General features: G+C 42.2%; 1 protein-coding gene across 1 annotated transcript in view; it reads right to left on the bottom strand.

Annotated features, from left to right (window-relative positions):
• Positions 1-24,512, bottom strand: part of SERINC4 (serine incorporator 4) — an 88,820-nt gene that overhangs the window by 36,822 nt on the left and 27,486 nt on the right. The window contains exons 8-9 of the mRNA XM_089689383.1: positions 20,009-20,104; positions 17,865-17,991 (exon numbers count right to left, since the gene is read on the bottom strand). Of these exons, the coding sequence (XP_089545509.1) occupies positions 17,865-17,991; positions 20,009-20,104 (223 nt within the window). The remainder of the gene's footprint in view (positions 1-17,864; positions 17,992-20,008; positions 20,105-24,512) is intronic.

Raw genomic sequence — 24,512 nt, 5'->3', positions numbered from 1 at the left:
ATTAGATTGGCTGTCAGTACTTCAGGATTGATCAATATTCAGATATATCCCATAGTTTGTGAACTCTATAACTTTCCTACAAACTAAAAAATACATCCTAATTTGGGTTATTTTCACCAAAGACATGTAGCAGAATACATCTCGGCCTAAATTTATGAAGAACAATTATTTATTTATAAACTTTTATAACAGAAACAAAGAAAAATGTGGGTTTTTTTTCAAAATTTTCAGTCATTTTTTGTTAATTTAGCAAAAAATAAAAACCCCAATGGTGATTAAATACCACCAAAAGAAAGCTCTAGTTGTGTTAAGAAAATGATAAAATTTTAGTTTGGGTACAATGTTGTATGACCGCGCAATTGTTATTCAAAGTGTGAGAGCGCTGAAACCTGAAAAAAGGCCTGGTCAGGTGCCCTGTATGGAAATGGTTAATGTGTAGTGTTGCATGACCGCGCAATTGTCAGTTAAGTAATGCAGTGCCGTATCTCAAAAAATGGCCTGGTCAGGAAGGGGGATACATTCTCTGGAGGGCAAGTGATTAATAAAAATCTGTTGAGATAGAAAAAAAATGAATAAAGCTTAGGCCCAAGACCCATTTTTACCTTGGGCAACTGAAGTTAAAGATACTGTAATGGAAAAGGGCCAAATACCTGCTACATGCAATACAGTTACTGTGCCTACTTAAAGTGGAACTTTTTTTAATCCTCATTCTGTTAGCCTTAGTAAATATATAGGAAGATATATCATATTTGGTGCTTTAAATGTTTTTTTTCACATAGTTGCTATCTGGTTTCTGGCCTACATGATGTCATACATGCCATAAGTCTTTATGGGCATTTTTTCTTTCATCTAGAGGAGTGGAGGAGGGGCTTTCTCAGTTAAAGTGGTTGTAAAAGCTGAATGTTTTTTACCTTCATGCATTCTATGCATGAAGGTAAAAAACCTTCTGTGTGTAACAGTGCCCCCCAGCCCCCCCAATCCTTACATGAGCCCCATCACGATCCAGCGATGTGAATGACAGCCTCGTCTGTCCCGGGTCTCTGCCTCCTCATTGGCTGAGACAGCAAGCGGGAGTCATTGGCTCCCGCTGCTGCCAATCACAGCCAGTCAGCCAATGAGGAGAGAGAGGGGCGGGGCTAAGCTGCGACTCCGTGTGTGTGTGTGAATGGACACACAGAACAATCACTTTAAGCACATCCTCCTGCCCTGAATGTCTGAGCTAAAGGCAGATGGATTCCAGAAAGTAAATGCTATATGAATCATCTGCTCTTACTCAGGATAGCCACAGTTTGAAATGCTAGGTAATGTTTTTCAAAGTGATTTCTCATTTAAATAAAGCATGGAGACACGGAAGGATTGGAGAGTTTACTTTGAATAATAAAAATGAATTAAATAGTGTTTTTGGTTTGTGGTGCTCAGATACAGTTAAGTGCTGCTTTAATAAACTCTAAACATTCATAAGCATGGTATGACAAACACTTTATGTTCATAAAATACCAAGTGTATAAGAGATGGCATCAGCACTACACTGGTATAAGGAGTCATGTAAGGTCATATCTTTAGTCAGCAAAACTTTACTGAGGTTCTAGAAGCCGAAAATCAACTAATACACTAAAGAAAGAATAGGATCACTTCCTTCTTAGTCACATAAATATGATGCACTTAGGTAGCAATACTAACATATTCAACAAAAGAAGCATTTCCGGTGCTCGCTAAAAGGGCAAGTTCTGTAAATATAAACTGCTAAATACCTTTTCTCATCAGCAGTTAGAGCAGTCTTGTGACTTCAGCAGAGCATTGGTTAAAGCTTGTAGGAGGAGTTTTCTTTCTGCTCTAGGAGGATGTGAAACCCTTGAACCTCTGTCTGGATAGTGCTGATTGGCCCTGTGCTGATCACATGCACTCTCCCAAGAAAGAAAAAACCCTCTAAAGCAATACACACCAAACTGAGCATGTGCATGTAACTACAGATTCAGTCTGTATCAGGTGGTCATTTCAACAAGAGGAGGGGCAGAGAAGAAAAGATCAAATAGCCTTTTTACACAATGCAGAGGATTAACTCCTTAGGTTCCACAATGAGTATAACAAGCATGATTTACTGCATATACAGACTGATTTTACTGTTGTGGGTTTTGTAACACTTTAAGGTTTGTAAGCAGCAATATATTCAAGTTTTCTTTATGAGTTTAACACTTTAAATGACTGTGCAACCAAGCAGCACTAACCACTACCATTTCAGTTAAATACTGGGCTGTTTGTAACCATCAAATAACTGTAATTAGAAACCTATGTAACAATTTCATATGTATAAAGCACCACCTAGTACGATGTGCCTGAATACTGTATATACCTGATAGGGACAGAAAGGACATAAAACAAGAGGAAAACAGAATGGCCAATTTATATATTCTGCCCTTAGCTTTAAAGGTTCAGTACTACAGTCCCCTCCATGTATACCAAAATGCAATAATATGTAGAAAGATGAAAAACAGATAGTTAGATAAATAGAACAGCCAATAAAAACAATAACAGAATATACTATATGTTAGAAACAACAAGGGGTTCACTACAGACAGGGCCCTGGATAAGGGGGTACCACCAGTCCTCCTGTATGGGGCCCAGGCCAGCAGGAGGGCCCAGGCAGCTGGGTTAATCAGATGTGGGCAGGGAGGGTGGCTTGTTCTCCTTTCCCTCCTGTTTTTCAGCTGCTGCAGAGAAAGCCATATAGGGAATCGGTTCCAAGATTTCCCTCATTGCACCCATCACCTTCCCTATGCACCATGCATTTCCCCCTGCTGCCCAAGACCCCCTGTGTGCCCCCCACACTGCTGCCGGCTTTCCTCCTCTCCTTCCCACCAACATCTGCAAACACACAATAGGATGCTTCAGGATGGAGAGTGGGGGTAAATATGTCACATTTACCAGCCCCTTCCTTTCCTGAATGAACACAATGAGTGATCAGTAACAATCACTCACTGTGTTGATTCATAACTGAAGCATAGTAAACTAGATTTTATTTTTTTGGTGGGGGGGGCCCTGTCAGGTTGGCTGTGTTGGTTTCTAACAGCAGCCCTGACTACAGAGCTTTCTTAAAGAAGGCAGATTGGGATGGGGCTTAGACATGTGCACAGTGGATATTTTTGTTTCCTTTGGAGTCAGCAGAGGTAGCTAAACCACTCTCTGTGTGTCTCATTGACACACAGAGGTAGTTCAGGAGTGCCCCCATAGCAAGCAGCTTGCACTGGGGGCACTCAGCACGGGGCAGAGGCCAGGAGCACCGGCGGGGAACCCAAGAAGAGGAGGATCGGGGCTACTCTGTACAAAACCATTGTGCAGAGTAGGTAAGTATAAAATTTTTGCTATTTTTTTAAAAAGTGAACATATAGTATCACTTTAAAGTCCAACTCCAACTATCACATTTTAGTGCCATTACAGTAAACAGTTTATTTTTTCTTTTAGTATAAAGGTTTTACATAAATGAAAAAAGCTGGTCATTGTAGCCCTGTCAGCGGTAGTTTGTTTGTCTTAACCCTCTAACTGCCATTTTTCTAGACTACTTGGTCTGTTAAAGGAAGTTGAAAAATAACAGATTTACTAGTCAGATCAACAGTTAATAAAACTATGTTATGGGTACAAGGGGGGGTACTTAGAAAATCAAAGACTGCTGTTGTTAATGCTAGTGACAGACTGCACTGTATGCCATGTTTGTTTTTGCCCATAGTTCCACTTTAGGAAAACCATAGACATCACTTAGTGTAGCCTATATACGTGGCCTGTATTGTCATGTACACTAGGATAACCCACGTATGCATGCTTATTAAAAAAATGATATTTGTTATATATTATACAATTATAAATTATATTAGCTGTTATTATTAAGAATGAATACATAATTATTTGCAGTACCATTGTTTTACTTTTGGCCAATATAATGTTGCCTGTTGAAAACATTCCTTTTTTCAAATTTGTCATGAGTATGTTTTTTTGTCAAATCCTTTATATCTCTGGGAATCTTTTCCAGTCTATAGCTTTCAGAAGCTTCAGGTATTATATATTGTATTTTGCAGTATATATAGCTGAAGGCAATACATAATATGCAAAATATGTGTTTTTTTTTTTAGAAACAGGCTCTCGCAAGTATGTGTAGTTCTTACAGGTATAACTGAAAGAGCAGCCTACCATTGACGAGCTGTGACAGCAGCAGAAGAACAAGGACTGATTTATTGTTCTTAGTAGTTATAAACCCAAAAACAAAAAAAGGAATTTATTGTAGTTTACCAATCCCTAAATGTAGGGGGTGGGGGGTGCCTTAGTTTCCTTTTTTCAGACTTTTTCCCCTTTACTTTCACCTGGTGATGTGGCTAGTAACCAGGGGCGGACTGACAGCTCATGGGGCCCCCAGGCAATAGGGGATCATGGGGCCCCTGTGTCCTTGCCCACACTCAAACCACACCCAAAAAAGCCTATGAAAGGTACCAGGGGCATCTCATGGGGCCCCATACTGACCCCGGGTGCTTGGGCAGTTCCCGAATGGTCAGTCTGCCCCTGCTAGTAACACACTTCCAGAGGAATTCATAAAGGGTGTTGTAGACATTTAGAATTTTGTTGGTCGCCCCATCGAAAGAATGTGCTCGATTCATGTACCTGTCACGGACAGACACATTAATATGCAGGTGCTGAGCACTGAGCTCAGACTGTCCATACTGGACAATCCTACCTCAATGTGTTCCCTCCCCAGGCATTGCACTAATCATACCCAATGGTACATGGACTTTGCCATTTTTGGGAATGACATGACCACTATTCTCGGCCCCTTTGTTTAGTTTTGAGCCGGGGCTCTCCTAGCCAAAAACTAAATGAGACCAGGGATGTGTGGGAAACTGTCACATATTGTACATGACACCTTTCCAGCACGCTCATGGGTTTGTATTACTCACCTCCAACCCCTTATACTTACTTGAGTCCTATCTCGATCCGGCACTGTGCCCGTCTGCCATGGCTCTCTCCTCAAAGGCAGCAGTGGAAGCCATTGGCTCCTGCTGCTGTCAATTAAATCCTGTGTGCAGAGAGTGAGGGGGTGGGGCTGTGCTACACTGTGTCTGTCAAAAGACACACACAGCCCAGCTTGGCATTGAGCCCGCAGGTGTGCCCCCATAGGAAGTGGCTTCCTATGAAGGCACACTGGGAAGAGGAGAAGCCTGGAGTGCTGGCGAGGGACCCTGGAAGAGTAGGTTTGGGGTTGCCCTGTGCAATACCAATTCAAAGAGCAGGTAAGTATTACATGTTTGTTATTTTCCACAAAAAAAATACACTTTTACAAATGCTTTAAGACCAAATGCCTGCTATCACTTTTTAAAGTGGTTGTTAAGGCTCAAGGTTTTTTACCTTCATGCATATTATGCAACCATTTGTTTTACCTTTTGGGATAAAGATTTTACATAAATGAATAAGCATTCCCCTCAGTGGTACGTGGTTTGTCTCAACCCTCTAATTGTCACTTTTTCTGGACAGCTTGATCTGTTATGCTCCATGTACACGGGACATTTCTGAATGATGCAAACTGACTGCTGGAAAATGTAGGTTAAAAAACGTCTGTTTAGCCGCGTTTCCAAACCGCGTTTATGAGCGTTTGCGTTTAGAAGCATTTTTTAAAGATAACCTCAGGAGACCTTCCCAAATGCCCAGAATGCACTGAAAAAAAGTAAATAATTTACTATTTCAGACATTTTGAGAGAAATAGAGAGAGCAGAAGCAGAGAGAGCAGGATTTGCTGAGATTAGCTGTCTTTTTTTTTTTTTTGTGGTGTTTGGATGTGTTCCAGCTCATTTCTGTGCATAAATTATTGTAGCAGTGTCTAACATATTTTCTTTCATGCGAAACCTCAAAGTATGGTGTACCAGGTCCATTTGAATACCTGGAAAACGCTTTGCATGGATTTTTCATGATGAAAAAAAGGCTCTGGACAGCATCTGGAAATGGAAGAGCTAAAAAAAATTTCCAAATGCAAACGCTTATAAACACTGTTAGCCACATTTACACGCGTTTACGAGCATTTGAAATGCTGATAAAATCTACTCCTGAACGCAAGTTTGGTTTAAAAAAAACGACTGTAAATGACGATGTGTACATGGACACATAGGAAAACATTAGGGAGAGTCCAGGGGCTGCTGCAAAAATGCAGAAAGGCTCCTAAACGTGAGTTTATCAGCTGCAGTGTACATGGAGCCCAGGGGCGGACTGAAAACTCATGGGGCCCCGGGCAATAGGAGACCATGGGGCCCCTGTGTCCTTTCCTACACTCAAAAAAGCCTATAAAAAAGGTACCAGGGGCATTTCATGGGGCCCCCTACTGACCCCGGGCCCTCGGGCAGTGCCCAAGTGCTCGAATGGTCAGTCCGCCCCTGATGGAGCCTTAAAGGTTTTGACCAGAGCGAGCAAAAAAAAGGACAAGGAAGGAAAATTTTTGTTGAAGCTAATGGGAACGAATTAACTTTTAATTGTTGAATTAATGAATGCACTCCAAGAAACATCACTAGCCTTATGCACATGTACATGTCAAAGGTAATCCAAAAGTAGAACATTTGTTTTACGAAAACCAAAACATTGATGTGGTATGCAAATGAAACGTATCTATTCTTATAAAAATGCACTTGTCAAAGGTAATCCAGAAGTAGAATGTTCATTTCACAAAAATCAAGACATTGACATGGCACTCATATGAAAAGTCGTTCAAAATGAATTGAGTTCATTAGGTTACCATAAAATGGATTGATAAATAATTTTTACATTTTCTTGTTTGAATTTTTAAATGCAATTCTGAAGGTGTAAGACCAGCTTTAATAGCTGGATTACCAAGTGAGAAAAAAAGAAAAAAAGAAGATTCGCAAAAAAAATGCAAAATCTGAGCTGCTTGTATTAAAGTGATATTAAACCCAAAATATAAATGTAATACAAGGCAGCTTACCAATTCTTAGATGTGGAGGCATTCTTAGTTTTTTACTAATACAGCCTCCACATCTAAGAATTGGTAAACTGCCTTGTATTACATTTATATTTTGGGTTTAATATCACTTTAATACAAGCAGCTCAGATTTTGCCTTTTATTTGCGAATCTCCACTAGAAAAATAACAAGTAGCTCTAGTGACTAGTAGCTGTGGGAACGCAGATACAATTATTTCCTCCAACTTAATATAAATCAGTCTAGTAGCAATGATATACTACTGACAGGACCACACCTGTATAATGCTTTACAAGGAAGACACTTTCTTCATTGTAATCATTTTATTGGGAGCAGTCAAGTCTTTTATGGATGACCTTTCCTCCTTGTTAACTTGCAGTAGTAAAAAGCTTGGCTATGGAACAATTACAATGTGCTTAGAGACGTTTACGTTGGCATACTCCTAACATATCCCCATAAGTAGGAGTCTATGAGAGAACAGACCACCAAAGGGCAGTTGCAGCTAGCCCCGTGTTTTCAGCTTCCAAGGTTGCTGGCTTAATTAAAGAAGATATTCTGCATGCCTGGAGAACCAACAATTCCCCATGGTCCCCTTCTGCTCTGCTCATGACCTTTCAGCATTTCCACTCAGAGCTCAGTTAAGTATAGTAAAGCACATTATTTATAACAGCTGCCAATGCCTTATGGCCTTATTCAGATACCGTAAATATTTTCATGTTTTCACCAATCATACATGCTGCCTCCCCTCGCATTCCATGCCACATCCACAACGATGCATTTATCAAGTACGGGATAAGCCCACCGCATCTTGTTGCATAGAAAACAAGTTGCACCTGTCCAAAGGATAACATTTGTAACATGACAGTGTAAAATTTACCCGCCCCACATTTGGTTTTGCAACTGGGCACACAATCACCCATAGAGAGATGTGGTTATGTATGGTCCTTCTGTCCACTTGTACTGTAATATATTGTTATATTATCTGCCATTAGAACTATTTAGCTATCTACTGCAGGGGGGGACTGATCATTTGGAAACTTGGGCACCGCCCGAGGGCCCGGGGTCAGTAGGGGGCGCCATGAGATGCCCCTGGTACCTTTTTCATAGGCTTTTTTGAGTTTGGGCAAGGACACAGGGGCCCCATGATCCCCTATTGCCCGAGGGCCCCATGAGTTGTCAGTCCGCCCCTGGTCTACTGTATCTCTCATCTATCCTCCTATAGAATGATACTGAAAGGCAGTGAGAAAAATGTAAGGCGTTGTGTGTGTGCATATGTAGCACCCTCCTAGTTAGGTGCTAGGATGTGTATAGTTAGGCTAAGCATAGCTGTGTTTCTCTGCTTACCAGGGAGACTGTCGGGTAAATTCAGTGTGGTATTCTGCTTGACAGAGTGCTGTGGTTGATGAGTTGGGTCTGCCCGTGTTGCTCTGGTGCTGATGATGGAGTTTGTCTGGGTTCTGCCCACCTTCGTGAGGCTGTGGGAGCCTTCCGGGCCATGGGTGGGGACTGGGCAGATGAGCAGCACAAATGTGGATGCAACCCTTGCCAATTGCAGGGTAAGGAAATCCCATTGCATGCTGGGAGTGGTATTTATATTTTGAGAGCACATGGGTTCAGTGTCTATCCCAGGAGTGAATCGGACCAGCCAGGCTGGAGGCAGGCTGCCTCGTCTGGCACTTGCTGCCATGTGGCCTCAGATGAGTCAACCTGAGGGCCTGAAGCTAGAGAGTGACCCTGGTTTTTCAGGAAGCTGACTAAGTGGAGTTGTCTGCCAAGACTCTGTCTGGTATCACTGGAGGGTTTCTGTCAGGGACCTTGTTGCCGTGCAGCCGTGCGACGGCGACAGGTCCCTTCGGGTCGTGGCGGTGCAAGTGCGCATGCGTGGGAGCGTAGAAGTGCGTGCATGCGCAGTAGAGTCCGCGGCACAGCTAGACGGGCTATTTAAACCTGCAATACAGTACAATCAATGCCTTTTGGTCTACAACATTCCTGCACATAATACCTGATCCTGTTGCCCGTATTCTGATTTGCCTGACTAAGAAAGAACTCTGCCTGCACTGACCTCGGCTGTCCCTGACCATCCGCTTGCCTGCTCCCTTGTACTTGATCTGCCTGCTTAATACTGACCCGGCTTGTTTAACCCTCTGTATCTACATACCCGCACCTGCACCTGGCTTGCATTCTGACGGCTGTCATACTTACCTGCCGCTGCACCCACGGTCCTGGTTCTGGCTTATATCCGGACGTGTGCCCAGGGGCGGACTGACAACTCATGGGGCCAACGGGCAATAGGGGATCACGGGGCCCCTGTGTCCTTGCCCACACCCAAAAAAGCCTATGAAAAAGCCAAGGAAAAGTACCAGGGGCATCTCATGGGGCCACCTACTGACCCCGGGCCCTCGGGCAGTGCCCGAGTGCTCAAATGGTCAGTTCGCCCCTGCGTGTGCCATACTTACCTGCCGCTGCACCCACGGTCCTGCATCTGGCTTGTATCCTGACGTGTGCCATACTTGCCTGCCGCTGCACCCACGGATCTGCACCTGGCCTGCATCCTGGTCACCTCCATACCAGCCTGCTACTGCACCCACGCCCCAGGGTCCAGCCCCAGTCTGCACCCTGATTGTCGCCACACCTGCCTGCTACTGCACCTACGTTCCTACATCCACACCTGGCCTGCATCCGGATCTCCTGGGTCTTCCGCTACCTGCCGCCAGCTCCAGATCCACCCGGCACTCTTGCCACTCCTGACTCTGCGCCCTCTGTTCCCACTATCAGGGGCTCAGAGCGGGAGTCGTAAGAGGACTCCTCTCCACGTCAGGCTCCCCAACCAGGTACATGACAGTTTCGCTTGGAAGATTGGAAGGAGGCAACCATTCTATCCTTGGGCCTTGTGAGTACTGACATTGAGGAACTTGGGGACACTGTGTGCTTGCTACCTCCCCTGGGGTTTGATAGTCAGCGTGAGTCTGGAAAAAGGGAACACTGGCTAGTGTTCTGCAGAGCTTGTCCATGTTTTGTTACTGCAAAGGATTTTGCTAAGCACATTATCTTTGGGCTGACACAGGCTGTCGTAACTGGCTTATACCTAAGGAACTCAGCCCTGTAACTGCTACTACTGCTAAAGGGACTTTGCTCACTCCTAAACTACTTACTGCTATATGTGACAAAGGGAAGTCTGCTATCTAATGACAGGCAAAACTTCATAACTAAGATGTTATATACAGTGGGGATCGAAAGTTTGGGCACCCCAGCTAAAAATTTGTATTAATGTGCATAAAGAAGCCAAGGAAAGATGGAAAAATCTCCAAAAGGCATCAAATTACAGATTAGACATTCTTATAATATGTCAACAAAAGTTAGATTTTATTTCCATCATTTACACTTTCAAAATAACAGAAAACAAAAAAATGGCGTCTGCAAAAGTTTGGGCACCCTGCAGAATTTATAGCATGCACTGCCCCCTTTGCAAAGCTGAGACCTGCCAGTGTCATGGATTGTTCTCAATCATCGTCTGGGAAGACCAGGTGATGTCAATCTCAAAGGTTTTAAATGCCCAGACTCATCTGACCTTGCCCCAACAATCAGCACCATGGGTTCTTCTAAGCAGTTGTCTAGAAAACTGAAACTGAAAATAGTTGATGCTCACAAAGCTGGAGAAGGCTATAAGAAGATAGCAAAGCGTTTTCAGATGTCAATATCCTCTGTTCAGAATGTAATTAAGAAATGGCAGTCATCAGAAACAGGGGAAGTTAAAGCAACATCTGGAAGACCAAGAAAAATATCAGACAGAACAGCTCGCAGGATTGTGAGAAAAACAATTCAAAACCCACGTTTGACTGCACGATCCCTCCAGAAAGATCTGGCAGACACTGGAGTTGTGGTACACTATTCCACTATAAAGAGATACTTGTACAAATATGGTCTTCATGGAAGAGTCATCAGAAGAAAACCTCTTCTACGTCCTCACCACAAAAATCATCGTTTGAACTTTGCAAATGAACATATAGACAAGCCTGATGCATTTTGGAAACAAGTTCTGTGGACCGATGAGGTTAAAATTGAACTTTTTGGGCGGAATGAGCAAAGGTACGTTTGGAGAAGAAGGGGCACAGAATTTAATGAAAAGAACCTCTGTCCAACTGTTAAGCATGGGGTTGGATCAATCATGCTTTGGGGTTGTGTTGCAGCCAGTGGCACAGGGAACATCTCACGAGTAGAAGGAAAAATGGATTCAATAAAATTTCAGCAAATTTTGGATGGTAACTTGATGCCATCTGTGAAAAAGCTAAAGTTAAAGAGAGGACGGCTTCTACAAATGGATAATGATCCTAAACACACCTCGAAATCCATGGGGGATTACATCAAGAGGCGTAAACTGAAGGTTTTGCCATGGCCTTCACAATCTCCTGACCTCAACATAATTGAAAATCTATGGATAGACCTTAAAAGAGCAGTGCGTGACAGACAGCCCAGAAATCTCAAAGAACTGGAAGACTTTTGTAAGGAAGAATGGGCAAAGATACCTCAAACAAGAATTGAAAGACTCTTGGCTGGCTACAAAAAGCGTTTACAAGCTGTGATACTTGCCAAAGGGGGCAGTACAAGATATTAACTCTGCAGGGTGCCCAAACTTTTGCAGACACCATTTTTTTGTTTTCTGTTATTTTGAAAGTGTAAATGATGGAAATAAAATCTAACTTTTGTTGACATATTATAAGAATGTCTAATCTGTAATTTGATGCCTTTTGGAGATTTTTCCATCTTTCCTTGGCTTCTTTATGCACATTAATACAAATTTTTAGCTGGGGTGCCCAAACTTTCGATCCCCACTGTAGATGTCCTCAGTGTGAATAGTTCTGATTTGTAGTATCCAGTACAATTCCCCATCCCTATCCCCAGATCTACAATAAACTCCAAAAACAAAACATCCCCTAAACTGGTCACTGAAGCTAATGAGCGGATGTGTGTGTGTATTTGGCTGAAGAAATACAGTGTGCCTGGCTGCGGGGCAAAGTAAGGGGAAACCGGTGTAACAAACAAGTGGCTCTTGTGGGGGTAGTGCTACACATATATACACACAAAGTGGTTAGCACTTCCACCTAGCAGCACTAAGGTCATCGGTTCACAATCCCAACCACGGCACTCCCTGTGTGGAGTTTGTATGTTCTTCCTGTGCCTGCATGGGTTTCCTCCCACATGCCAAAGGTAGGTAAATTGGCCTTAGTATGTGTACATGTATGAATGTCAGTTAGGGACCTTAGATTGTAAACTCCTTGAGAGCAGAGACTGATGTGAATGTACAATATATATGTAAAGGGCTGTGTAAATTGATGGTGTTATATAAGTCCCTGAAACAAATAAAAATATATATAATTTATCACTTGACAATCGCAATACGTATATAAACATTGCAGTTTTCAAGTGGTTTACCGGGGTTATGGCTGAGGAAATCAACCATAACCCCGGTACCATTTTTTCAGCAGATTGCCAGCTTTCACATGAATGTGGTCCTAGCGTCTCTTGAGCCACTGGATTACTTTCCGTAGCGGTAGAAGGGGACGTTCCCCCCACAGCTCGCCAGTGTTTTTGACCCCAAATCTCTTCTTAAAGAGGACCTGTCATGCATATTTTTATTACAAGGGATGTTTACATTCTTTGTAATAGGAATAAAAGTGATTTTAAAAAATAATAATTAAAGGGACAGTGTAAAAATAAAAAAAATTTTTAAGCTCTCCCACCCCACCGTGCTTGCGTGTACAAACGAACGAATACGTAAATCATGCACGCATATGTAAACGGTGTTCACAGCACACATGTGAGGTATTGCTGTGAATCTTAGAGCGAGAGCAATCATTCTAGTGCTAGACCTCTTCTGTAACTCTAAACAAGTAACCTGTAAAAATGTTTAGCCTCCCTGGAGGTATTCCCGAGTGTAGCTCGGGGTAAAGTTTCAGTACCACAAGCGGTAACCCCGAGCTACACTCGGGCTTACCATGCGGCGCTGCTCCGCGATCCCTCGATCACTTACCTTGTCCTTCGTTCCCGCGATGTCCCTCCTGCAGTGTCCCCGGCAATGTAATCCGGCGGATGCCGGCATCTGTCATCTGGGTTCCGTCCCCTGCAAGCGTCGGGACGTACGGGGGATGGAACGGCGGGAAATTTGAAAATGACAAAAGGTGACATTCACTAAAATCACATAGTAAAACATTACTGTATCAAACCATTTCACATACATTTTGTCCCGAGTGCTTTGTCCTGTGCCCTGCCTGCATTTTTACTGTTCTTTCTGCCTGGAAACTGAGAAACCTCCATGGCATCCAAAAAGCGTCCCTTTAGGTCAAAAGCGGTTTTAGACCAGCTAGAGAACCACTACCAGCTAGTAAATTAGAACTACTTGCAGAATTGAGTGATAATGATTCGTGGGGAAATTCGTCATCACACACTGAAAACGATTTTGCGACTTTGCTCAGTGATGTGCGAACTTGGCGCTATATTTCAAATTTCAGTGTTTTGGGTTTGATTATATTATTGAATTCAATTTATTATTATTATATTATTTTTTGTGATTATTTATTAAATTATAATTTATGATTTCGTGTTTCAAGTTTTATCCTACCCGGGATGTTTACTAGACTCTGGTTTGGACAGATTTAAGTGAGTTATTCCTAAGAATTACAGGCCTACAATATAAAATGCTAAATTTCCATGCAAAATAATGGTACCGCTTTCAGCACCAAAAATCTGAAATAATCATACCGCCAGGGAGGTTTAAGTGTTGCCTATGGATATTTTTAAGTACGGTAGTTTGTCGCCATTCCACAACCGTGCGCAATTTTACAGCATGACATGTTAGGTATCTATTTACACGCTGTAACATCCTCTTTTATATTTAAAAAAAAATGGGGTAACTCTTGTGTTTTGTTTTTCTTTAAATTTACAAAATTGTATTTTTTGAAAAACAATTGCGTTTGAAAAACCGCAGCACAAATACCATGTGACATAAAAGATTGCAATGATCGACATTTCATTCTCTAGGGTCTTTGCATATATATGTATATATATATATATATATATATATATATATAATGTTTGGGGGTTCTACGTAAGTTTCTAGCAAAAAACACCAATTTATACTTGTAAACAAAACATCCCAGTAAATGCTCATTCTTAAAGTGGTTAAAGCCTAAGCACTACTTTGACTTGGTCAATGGATCGGGAGCATGTCAAATGTTGTCATCCCACATGTTTCAGAAATAAGACCCAATTCCTAACAACAAAAGTAGAGCAATATATTATTGTCATGTTTTATTTGCTTCTTTATATGACTAAAATTTATTTTTTTCAATCCAGTACCCTCGTGCAGGATATTAAAGTAGAACTATAGGCAACACTTGTTTATATAATTTTGGATAGAGTAAGGCAGGGTTATAACCCCGGTCAGATATTTTTTTTTGCCATCTGTGTCCCATTGATTTCCCATAGCCAAACAGGAAGCGAGAGGAAAATTAAATTAAAGGGAATTCCTTGGGGACCCCCAGGTCACCAAAACTAGTGTCCCCATTGGAAGATTCCCCCTCTATTACATTTCTGGGGACAACCCAAAATCTGGAATTTTATTTTACTTTCACTTTCAATGATATTGATTAAAAAAGTCAAATAAGAGAGGTGAATTTCCTTAACAGGGACATAGACAGCAATAAAAACTGACAGGAGTTCTAATCCTACTCCAGTCTATGCAGAACTAAAAAAAAAGTTTTGCTTTTAATTATATCTTAATTTAAAAGTCAGTTTGCAAAAATGATTGCATGGTTACCAGTCCTTAAAGCTGAAGTTTAGGTATCCATTTTATAGCATAGTCACATTGGTCCAGCTTAGATCAATGTACGTATGTATGTGCCATACCTGAGGGACTGTTGTGGAAGCTGGAACTCGCTGTAATAGTTGCTGCTACTACAGTGATTGCCATTGCCTTCTGGGCCATGTGCCTAGTGGCTGCCCTGCTGAATGGTTGCTTCAGATAATGCCTTGCATTTTTCCTACTGAATGAAAAACATTCTTTGATTGGCTGAAGTGGAAAGGTGGGCCCTTGACACCATCATCTTCACCTCATTCAGTTATAGCACACCTTGCAATGCCTGGAAAAAATGCAAGGTGGCCTGGTAACGGTGCTCATGCCGAGCGAGCAACCTTCTACTATGCAGCAGGGCAGCTGTTGGCATAGGACGCAGAAGGCAGTGGTGATCTATTTAGCAGGGGCAGCTACTACAGTGATCTCCAGCTTTCACAGTGGTCCCACAGGTATTGCATATGTATACTTACATTGATTCAATATGGACCAAGTAACTATGCTATAAATTGCATACCTAAACTTCAGCTTTAAAGCCAATCTTGCACCTAAGTTCCTCTCCTTCAAGGTTCCCCCCTCTCCAAAGCACCAGATGAAAAAAACTATAGGGGGAAAAGTTTGATAACCTTTCTCGTGGATTCTGTGCACAGTGTCTAAGGAAGGGTGATGTCATCCTTCTTCTGGTAAAGTCTCAGAGAATGCTGAGCAGACCAAATCTTGAAAGAGGACGATCCTGCATTGCAGCAACTTCTTGTGAGATTTGTCATACTCAGCATTTCCAAGAAGCTTCCACCTTCAAGTGCCTGAAGTGCAAGGTCCACTTTCACATAGCTTTGGATTGGCAATAATGAGTAATGAGGTAAAGTAACAGAATTTAAATTACTCTTCAGGCTCAGTGAATTGAAACTATAGCCGTTGACTTTATTAGAAGCTATACAGTAATAGTAACCAACAACTTAATTTGTGAAAAAGGATAAAATCCATGAAAAATAGAATTAAAGCTAGTTCCCAAATATCACCCAAACTGTCTTCTCCGCTCCTTCCACGACCTCCTGCTCTCTAGCTTTTTACTGTCCGCATTACTAAACTTCACAACCTTTTATGCCACGTTAAATGGGTGTGAAATAGGTTGAGTTATTCTGTAGTTTGTGATACTCTTGTTTGGATATTGCTGTGACAATAAAAAGTATGATATGTTTTATTACTAGTGTAGCACCCTCCTAGTTTAGCTACAGGGAACTAGAACGTAATGGTTAGTTAGGAGCTTATTAGCAGCTCAGGTGAGAGCCAGAGGGGTAAAATTCTGGTCAGGGATGAGAGACTCTGTGGGCCAGCCTCTAAGGAATTTCCCCCTGCTCTGAGGCTTTTGTAGGAGGGCCTTGGGGGTAGTGGATGGCTACACTCTTTAGGGACCTCAGCCAATCCCCAACAGGAAGCTTGGCAAGGAGTTGGGACTTCCTTAAAAGTGGAAGAGCCTGCTCAGTAGCAGGAGTGTGGTGGTGGGAGAGGAGTGTGAAGCAGGGAGATTTGAGGTTGGAAAAGGAAGGCTGCCAGGAGACCTAATGGGATGGGGCCTACCTGCGAGCCTGGAGCTAGAAAGGAGGAAAACTCGTAACTCACTGGGCCCCTGAGAGAGGACCACCGGTATGGCAGGGAGGGAGCAGCCCAGCTGATAGGCCTGGTAGCAGTAGCCATCCTGCAAATGGTACAGGAGAGGATCCGAGTGAATACACCTGCACCCCCTGAGTAGATAGGGGAAACAGCACTTTGCTAGTGACTGTACGCCTTAATTAAAGGAACAGGAGCCAGATCTCCTGCTCAGGAAGAAGAAAGCCTTCAGATTGCTGGGTGAAGAGGAGTTCATCTAGTGACTGGAGTGGTATAACTGGAGCTGCTGGCTATCACTTCAACAGAGACTGTGAATAGTTCAGGAAGTTGTCCTCAGATATTAGTTCCCTTCTGCATCCTATACACCCCTTACCCTATCCAAGTTTAAATACCCTCAATAAAATAAAAAAACAAATGATCAAGGACTGTTGTCTGTCTACGGATGAGAGCTTGTGTGGAAAAATGTTAAATGATTGGCTGTGCAGGACTATAGGGGTACCCTATTCAACAGCAATCCCTAAGGGGGTAGTGCTACACTATTAAAGTGTTACTAAACCCAGGACCCTGCATTCACTATATCCAGTCTCTCTTATTTTAGTAAATGTAAACTGCTAAATACCTTTTCTCATCAACAGTGTATAGCAGTCTTGTGACTACAAAACCCCTGTGTCTGGACAGTGCTGATTGGCCCTGTGCCAATCACATGCACCCTCCCAAAAAAACCCACAAACCTTTCTAGCAATATACACCAAACTGAGCAGGTGCAGATTGTCTCCTAGGGCTCTGTACTATCAGCAGATGGGGAGGAACAGAGAAGTCGGGATAAAAAAAAACTCTCTAGCAATACACACCAAACAGAGCATGTTCAGACTTGCCACTGCTGCTCTAACTATAGCAGATGGACTGGGGACAGTAGAAGAAGGGGAGGATCAGAGAACACAGGATAAAACAGCCTTTTTACACACTGCAGAGGATTAACCCCTGAGGTTCCACAGTAAGATAACAAGCATGATTTACTGTATATACAGTCTGATTTTACTATTGTGGGTTTAGTAACACTTTAGGAATTAAACAGTCATGAAAAAGTTTTGTAAAGCTGCTTTATGCTTCTCTCATGTTTAAAATCCTATTGGGGCAATGTGTTTTCCATTGATTGCACATAATAAAAGTGTCACAATCCTGTTGTGAATATTTATTATGCTAGCAGTTATGTCTTTGTATAAGTCAATGTACAATCATGCCTGAAACAGTCCACTGAAGTAGCTAAAACCAACTGGGGCAAAAGTACCAATATAAATAAGTTCTCTGTGCATTTACAGTCCAATACAAAACGCACATTGATACTTTATCATGTCAAAGTAAAAATGTATATTGGAGAAGCACAATCTACTGCATTTATTTCATTCTGTATTTCTAAATACCTCTGTGGATTGAAAATAAATAGCACCTACCATGCAAACAAGACACACAAATACATAATGACTGTCCCAATAATGGCAATTGAAGTGTCTTCGGTCTGCAGTCCATCCCTGCTGATACTTGGAATGCACACTGTGATATTCTGCCCCCGAAACTGAACTGCAAGACGTACAAACACAAACAGTGGAATTAAAAAACTATATAATTGAGGAAATGGCAGGAAAAATGCAAACAGATTTGTTCAATTGTGTAAAGAGCAAGGCACCAAGTTCAATAACCCATAGTAGCCAATCAGGCCTCATATTTTAGCAACTTCAGTGAATGAAATTTTATTGTTATGAACTATTTCACTCTGCATATCATTATTACTCTTTTCTCCACTATATTAAGGTAAACCTGTGTGCTCCTCAGCTCTACTAAAGTAATAGTGTTAGCTAATTAAAGAAGTAATCGAACAACAAAAAAAAAACAACAGGCTGGCTGCACTGAAATTGATGAATGGATCAACTTCACTACAACCAGTCTGCCCAACATGGATTGAAATTCCTGCTGAACTGGCTGAATTTTAATCTGTCTATAGGCAGCTTAAGTGAGAAGTGATTTAGGGGGGTTAATTTAGCAAAGGCAGATGCTGTAGGCCAGGAGTCTCCAAACTTTCTAAACAAAGAGTCAGTTTACTGTCCTTCAGACTTTAGGAGGGCTGGACTGTGGCCAGTTGGAGTATAAAAGGTCCTGGCATCAGTGGGAAAAAATAATGCCCTATTGTTTGGTATCAGTCAGAAGAATTGTGCCCAATCATTGATGCCATTGGATCCCATCATTGGTGTCATTGGGAGGAATTGTGCCCCATCGCTGATGTCATTGGAAGGCGTTGTGCTCCCTTCATTGGTGTAAATGGGGGAATTATGCCCGATTGTTGGAATCAGGATGAAATAGTACCCCAAGGCAGCTTAAGTGAGAAGTGATTCAAGGGGGTAAATTTACCAAAGGCAGATACTGTAGACCAGGGGTCTCCAAACTTTCTAAACAAAGGGCCAATTTACTTTTTCTTCAGACATTAGGAGGGCTGGACTGTGGCCAGTTGGAGTATAAAAGGTCCCGGCGTCAGTGGGAACAAATAATGCTTTATTGTTTGGTGTCAGTCAGAGGAATTGTGCCCAATCATTGATGCCATTGGATCCCATCATTGGTGTCATTGAGAGAAATTGTGCCCGATCGCTGATGTTATTGGAAGGCGTTGTGCCCCCTTCATTGGTGTAAATGGGGGGAATTATGCTCGATTGTTGGCATCAGGGGATGAAATAGTACCCCAAGGGCCAGATAGAGGCAAGCAAAGGGCCGCATCTGACCCCCAGGCCACAGTTTGGAGACCACTGCTGTAGACTGTTCACTTTGCAAGAGACATTGCACTTTGAGAAGTAATTTTCCCCAGAGCTTAGTGAATGAAGTAAAGCTCTGCTGATGTCCATTATCCACTCATATGCAAGCAAAAATGTTTTTTGTTCCTTGCACATGATTGGGTATGTTTGTAAAGTGAAAATTCCCTTGCAAAGCACTGTTCCCTTTGCAAAGTGAACAGCCTATTTTCCTTTAGTAGATCAACCTCAAATTTTTGGACAACATACCGGAGTCATAGTAGATGGGATGTGACATTTCAAATGTTTTACAGACAAAAGATAAATAGAAGAAAAAAGATTTTTTTAAACAATGACCAATCACAGAAACAACAGAACATGATACCTTCTAAGCTATGGTAATAGCAAGCTACTAAATGTCGAAAAACAGACATTTCTACAAACAGAAAGAGATGAAAGGGGCCATTTTAGACTCAAAGCAGCAAAATGGTAAAGATAAAAAGACAAACTTGTTTTGTTTATTGTGAGCTTGTCATGTAAGAGAATGGCCGTCTTCCATTATAATTTGATGACAATGAGTGTTTGATCTATGTGGGAGACTTTGATATAAAACCTCCATGGTGAACACAACCCCCATTATTGATGGAGTCTAATAGACTCAGCACTGCGCTGTGATCTCACAGCGGCTCATAGAGCCAGACTTGACAGCTCCAGAATGGAAAGGTTCAATTCAGGACACAGCTAGTATATCAATATATGAAACCACAATGACAATGATTGAAATGCTTTGTTCTCCACAACATCATCACTTTTTCACTGACCTCTTTCCGGAGGTCGGCTAGAAAGAGCTGAAAATGTAAGGTATGTGACATAGCAACTGATGATGGAGGCTTGAAGCAATCCAGAACGAGGTTGCTCTAGAAAACAAGAAATATTGATTTTCAGAGTTACATAGTAAAGTTAAAAAAAGACACAAGTCTGTCTAGTTCAACCAACAGAGAAATGCATAAATAAATAGAATATACAAAATCCTATACCCACAGCTGTCCTATACCCAAACCCTATAAACTATCATCCAATTTTCTCCAGTAGGGAAAAAGAAACTCCTTCCTAATCCTCCATCATGCTTGAGATGATTGTAGCTGTATTAGTGCACTTCCAACAGAACCAATTGGGTACTGTCCATGAATGTTTTTGATTGGATGTTAGTGCAATTAAAAAAAGTATCATGGACAGTATTCAACTGTTCTTGATCCCCAGAAGGCCGTCAGATTTTCCCTGGATCAACAATCACTGGTGTCGTTGCCTATAAATGTTCATGAATAGCGCTCACACTTGATGAAATAAGCTAAAGCACATGTTTTCTTCTTCGTTAAAATGGGGCAAAGGCAGACAATCAGTCTAAGTCAGGGGTCTCCAAACTTTCAAAACAAAGGGCCAGTTTAGTGTTCTTTAGACTTTAGGGGGGGTCCAAATTGTGGCCAGTGCCTTGGCATCAGTGGGAGTAAACAATGCCCAGTCTTTGGTTTTAGTGGTAGAAATTGTTCCCAATTGTTGGCATCAGTAGGAGGAATAGTGCTACATCACTGGTATCATTAGGAGGAATAGTGCCACATCACTGGTATCATTAGGAGGAATAGTGCCACATCACTGGTATCATTAGGAGGAATAGTGCCCCATCACTGGTATCATTAGGAGGAATAGTGCCCCATCATTGGTATCATTAGGAGGAATAGTGCCCCATCACTGGTATCATTAGGAGGAATAGTGCCCCATCACTGGTATCATTAGGAGGAATAGTGCCCCATCATTGGTATCATTAGGAGGAATAGTGCCCCATCATTGGTATCATTAGGAGGAATAGTGCTACATCACTGGTATCATTAGGAGGAATAGTGCCCCATCATTGGTATCATTAGGAGGAATAGTGCTACATCACTGGTATCATTAGGAGGAATAGTGCACCAATGTTTTTAATTAGTGGGAGAGATAGCACCCCGTTATTGGTATCAGTGGGAGGAATAGTGCCTCATCATTGGTATCAGTTGTAGGAATAGTGCCCCGTCATTGGTATCAGTGGGAGGAACAGTGCCCCATCATTGGTATTATTAGGAGGAATAGTGCCCCATCATTGGTATCATTAGGAGGAATAGTGCCTCATCATTGGTGTCAGTGGGAGGAATAGCGTCCCATCATTGGTATCAGTGGGAGGAAAAGTGCCCTATCATTGGTATCAGTGGGAGGAATAGTGTCCCATCATTGGTATCAGTTGGAGGAATAGCGCCTTATCATTGGTATCAGTGGGAGGAATAGTGTCCCATCATTGGTATCAGTTGGAGGAATAGTGTCCCATCATTGGTATCAGTTGGAGGAATAGTGTCCCATCATTGGTATCAGTTGGAGGAATAGCGCCTTATCATTGGTATCAGTGGGAGGAATAGCGCCCCATCATTGGTATCAGTGGGAGGAAAAGTGCCCCATCATTGGTATCAGTTGGAGGAATAGTGCCCCATCATTGGTATCAGTAGGAGAAATAGTGCCCCATCATTGGTATCAGTGGGAGGAATAGTGCCCCATCATTATTTTCAGTGTGAGGAATAACACCCTATCATTGGTATCAGTAGGAGGAATAGTGCAATATTGCTGCTATCAGTGTGAGGAATAGCACCCTAGCATTGGTATCAGTGGGAGGAATAGTGCCCCATTATTGGTGTCAGTGGGAGGAATAGTGCACTACTGTTTTTATCAGTGGGAGGAATAGCACCCTCTCATTGATATCAGTAGGAAAAATAGTGCCTCATCATTGGTATCAGTTGGAGGAATAGTGCACTATTGTTGTTATCAGTGAGAGCAATAGTGCCCCATCCTTGGTGTCAGCAGCAGGAAGAGTGCCCCATCGCTGGTGTCAGAAGAAAGAATTATTCCCCATCACTGGTGTCAGCATTAGGAACAGTGCCTTGTATCATTGGAAGAAATATTGCCCCAAGGAACGGATAAAGGGAAGCAAAGGGATACAGTTTGGAAACCACCGATCTAAGTCGTCATAACAAACAATTTCCAGAAAACATCAGTGGTGGGAATAACCCCGGAGACAAATGCAACTGATGCTTATGGTGTTGGGAAGGAATTTTTCCTGATGCAGATAAATTGCCAACTGAGTGCAATAGTGTTCCTATGCTCTTCCAATCAGAAATGTATGACACACTGAAATAAATTAGAGAGTTCTGTAAATAAAACTATCAATGAAAGTGCATCTAAACCCAAAATCCAAAATGTAATATATTGCAGCTTAATAGTTCTTGGTGTGGTGGTTGCATTCATTTACTTTATTCAAGCTACTTTGCTTTATTTTCACCTGGTGATCCTACAAATAACACTCTTCATATCCTAGGGTGGCTATGTCATTCCTCCACTGTATCTATGATGGGAACCATGGTTGTCACATTAGGCTGCTCTCCTGATATAAACTACAAACAGGTACGTGTCTCTTTAGCTTGAAAAGAAAACAAATGCAGTCACCACATCTAAGGACTGTAAGCTGCAATTTATTAAATTTTTGTTCTTGGGTATAGGTATTTTTTTAAAGAAGAAATAATGTAGAGTTGATATATGTTATCATTTGGGTACATTTGCTTCATAAAGCACCTCATGTAACATCCTCATGAATACAGAATTCAGATTGGTTTCTATTGGGGTAAAATAAGTCACTGCTCTTTGCAACACGCTAAGAAATACAACGACAGCAGGCCAATAATATTCTATTTTATTCCATTGGGCCATGTCAAAGCCTCGACAAAATTTCCCAGCGGCTTCTTAACCACGGGGGATAAAAACATCAAAGTAGGATGATACTCAAAGTCCCGTTTGGTACAAATGTCAAGATGCAAGAATACCATTCACATGCTAAGTAGACAAAGTCATGACCTCACATGGCCTGACTATATGATCGGTGCCAATTGAATTACTACAGGGGGGTAGGAGAGAGCTGATGGCTCTGATGTGATTTCAGCACGTTTATTTACTTGATGGTCAAAGGGCAATCACTCTTTACACAAGGCCAAACAACACCTAGCATAGCTACCAGACTGGAACACATGCAGGGTGTATTGTCAGCAAGCTATTATTTTCCACAACTAAAGTTTTAATGTTCCTGCAAGATTACACACATGTATCATAACATGAATTCCAGACTTTGGTATCATTGAAGACCTAGATATAATAAATGATGTTTAGCGGAGTTATTCTTTAAGCTTAATGATATAATCACATATGCACAAACCTGTTTGACATCGAACTCCCTGGTTTAGGACTTCACCTACTTGGCAGTCTATAATTGGATTTATAAATAGACACAATATAGCAGGGAAGGTCCAAAAGCAGTCTACAATGTGCCAACATTTGCTTTGATATATCAGAATACAGACACCAGTGCATCTAGTAAGGCAGTAAACGGGCGGACTGACCATTCGAGCACTCGGGCACTGTCCGAGGGCCCAGGGTCAGTAGGGGGCCCCATGAAATGCCCCTGGTACCTTTTATAGGCTTTTTTGGGTGTGTTTTGAGTGTGGGCAAGGACACAGGGGCCCCTTGATCCCCTATTGCCCAGGGGCGCCATGAATTGTCAGTCCGTCCCTGGTAGTAAATATGGTGTCGTCAACTGAAGCCAATAAAAACTAAGGCACTTTAACTTTTCTATGCTTAGCAAAAGTATAAGTGCCTGAAATAAATAAATAAATATATAACTACCAAAATAAATAAATAAGTATATAACTAACTAAATAAATAAATAATACTTTCAGAAATGTTCGCTTAGTATAATCAAATGATTGAGTATAGTTCATGAGATCAGGGCTGTGGATAAGGGGGTACAACCAGTCCTCCTGTATGGGGCCAAGGTCAGCAGGGGGGCCCAGGCAGCAGGGTAAATTGGATGTGGGCAGAGAGGGTGATTGGCATGGTGGGGGGGGGCAATTACTGGAACCGCTGCCCTGTATGGCTCTCTGCAGCGTCTGAAAGCTGGATTCTTCTCCTCTCCCTGCTGCAGAGAGAGCCATACAGGGGATCGGTTCCAGTAACTGCCACCTACCATGCCGATCATCCCTATACATCTGATTCACAATGCTGCCTGGACCCCCACAATGCCAGCTGCCCTCCTCTCCTTCCCACCGGCAGCTGCAAGCACACAATAGGATCTTTCAGTATGGAGAGGGGGGGGGGGGAAGAGTCTGATAAATATGTCACATTAACCAGCCCCTTCCTTTCCTGAATGAACACAATTGAGTGATCGGCACTGATTACTCACTGTGTTCATTCATAACTGAAGCA

The sequence above is a fragment of the Staurois parvus genome, unplaced genomic scaffold, assembly GCF_062004578.1.
Source record: "Staurois parvus isolate SC_StPar_1 unplaced genomic scaffold, SC_StPar_1.0 ptg000472l, whole genome shotgun sequence".
Taxonomy (NCBI): domain Eukaryota; kingdom Metazoa; phylum Chordata; class Amphibia; order Anura; family Ranidae; genus Staurois; species Staurois parvus.
The sequence above is the reverse complement of the archived record's forward strand: the minus strand, read 5'-3'. Positions and strand labels throughout refer to the sequence as shown.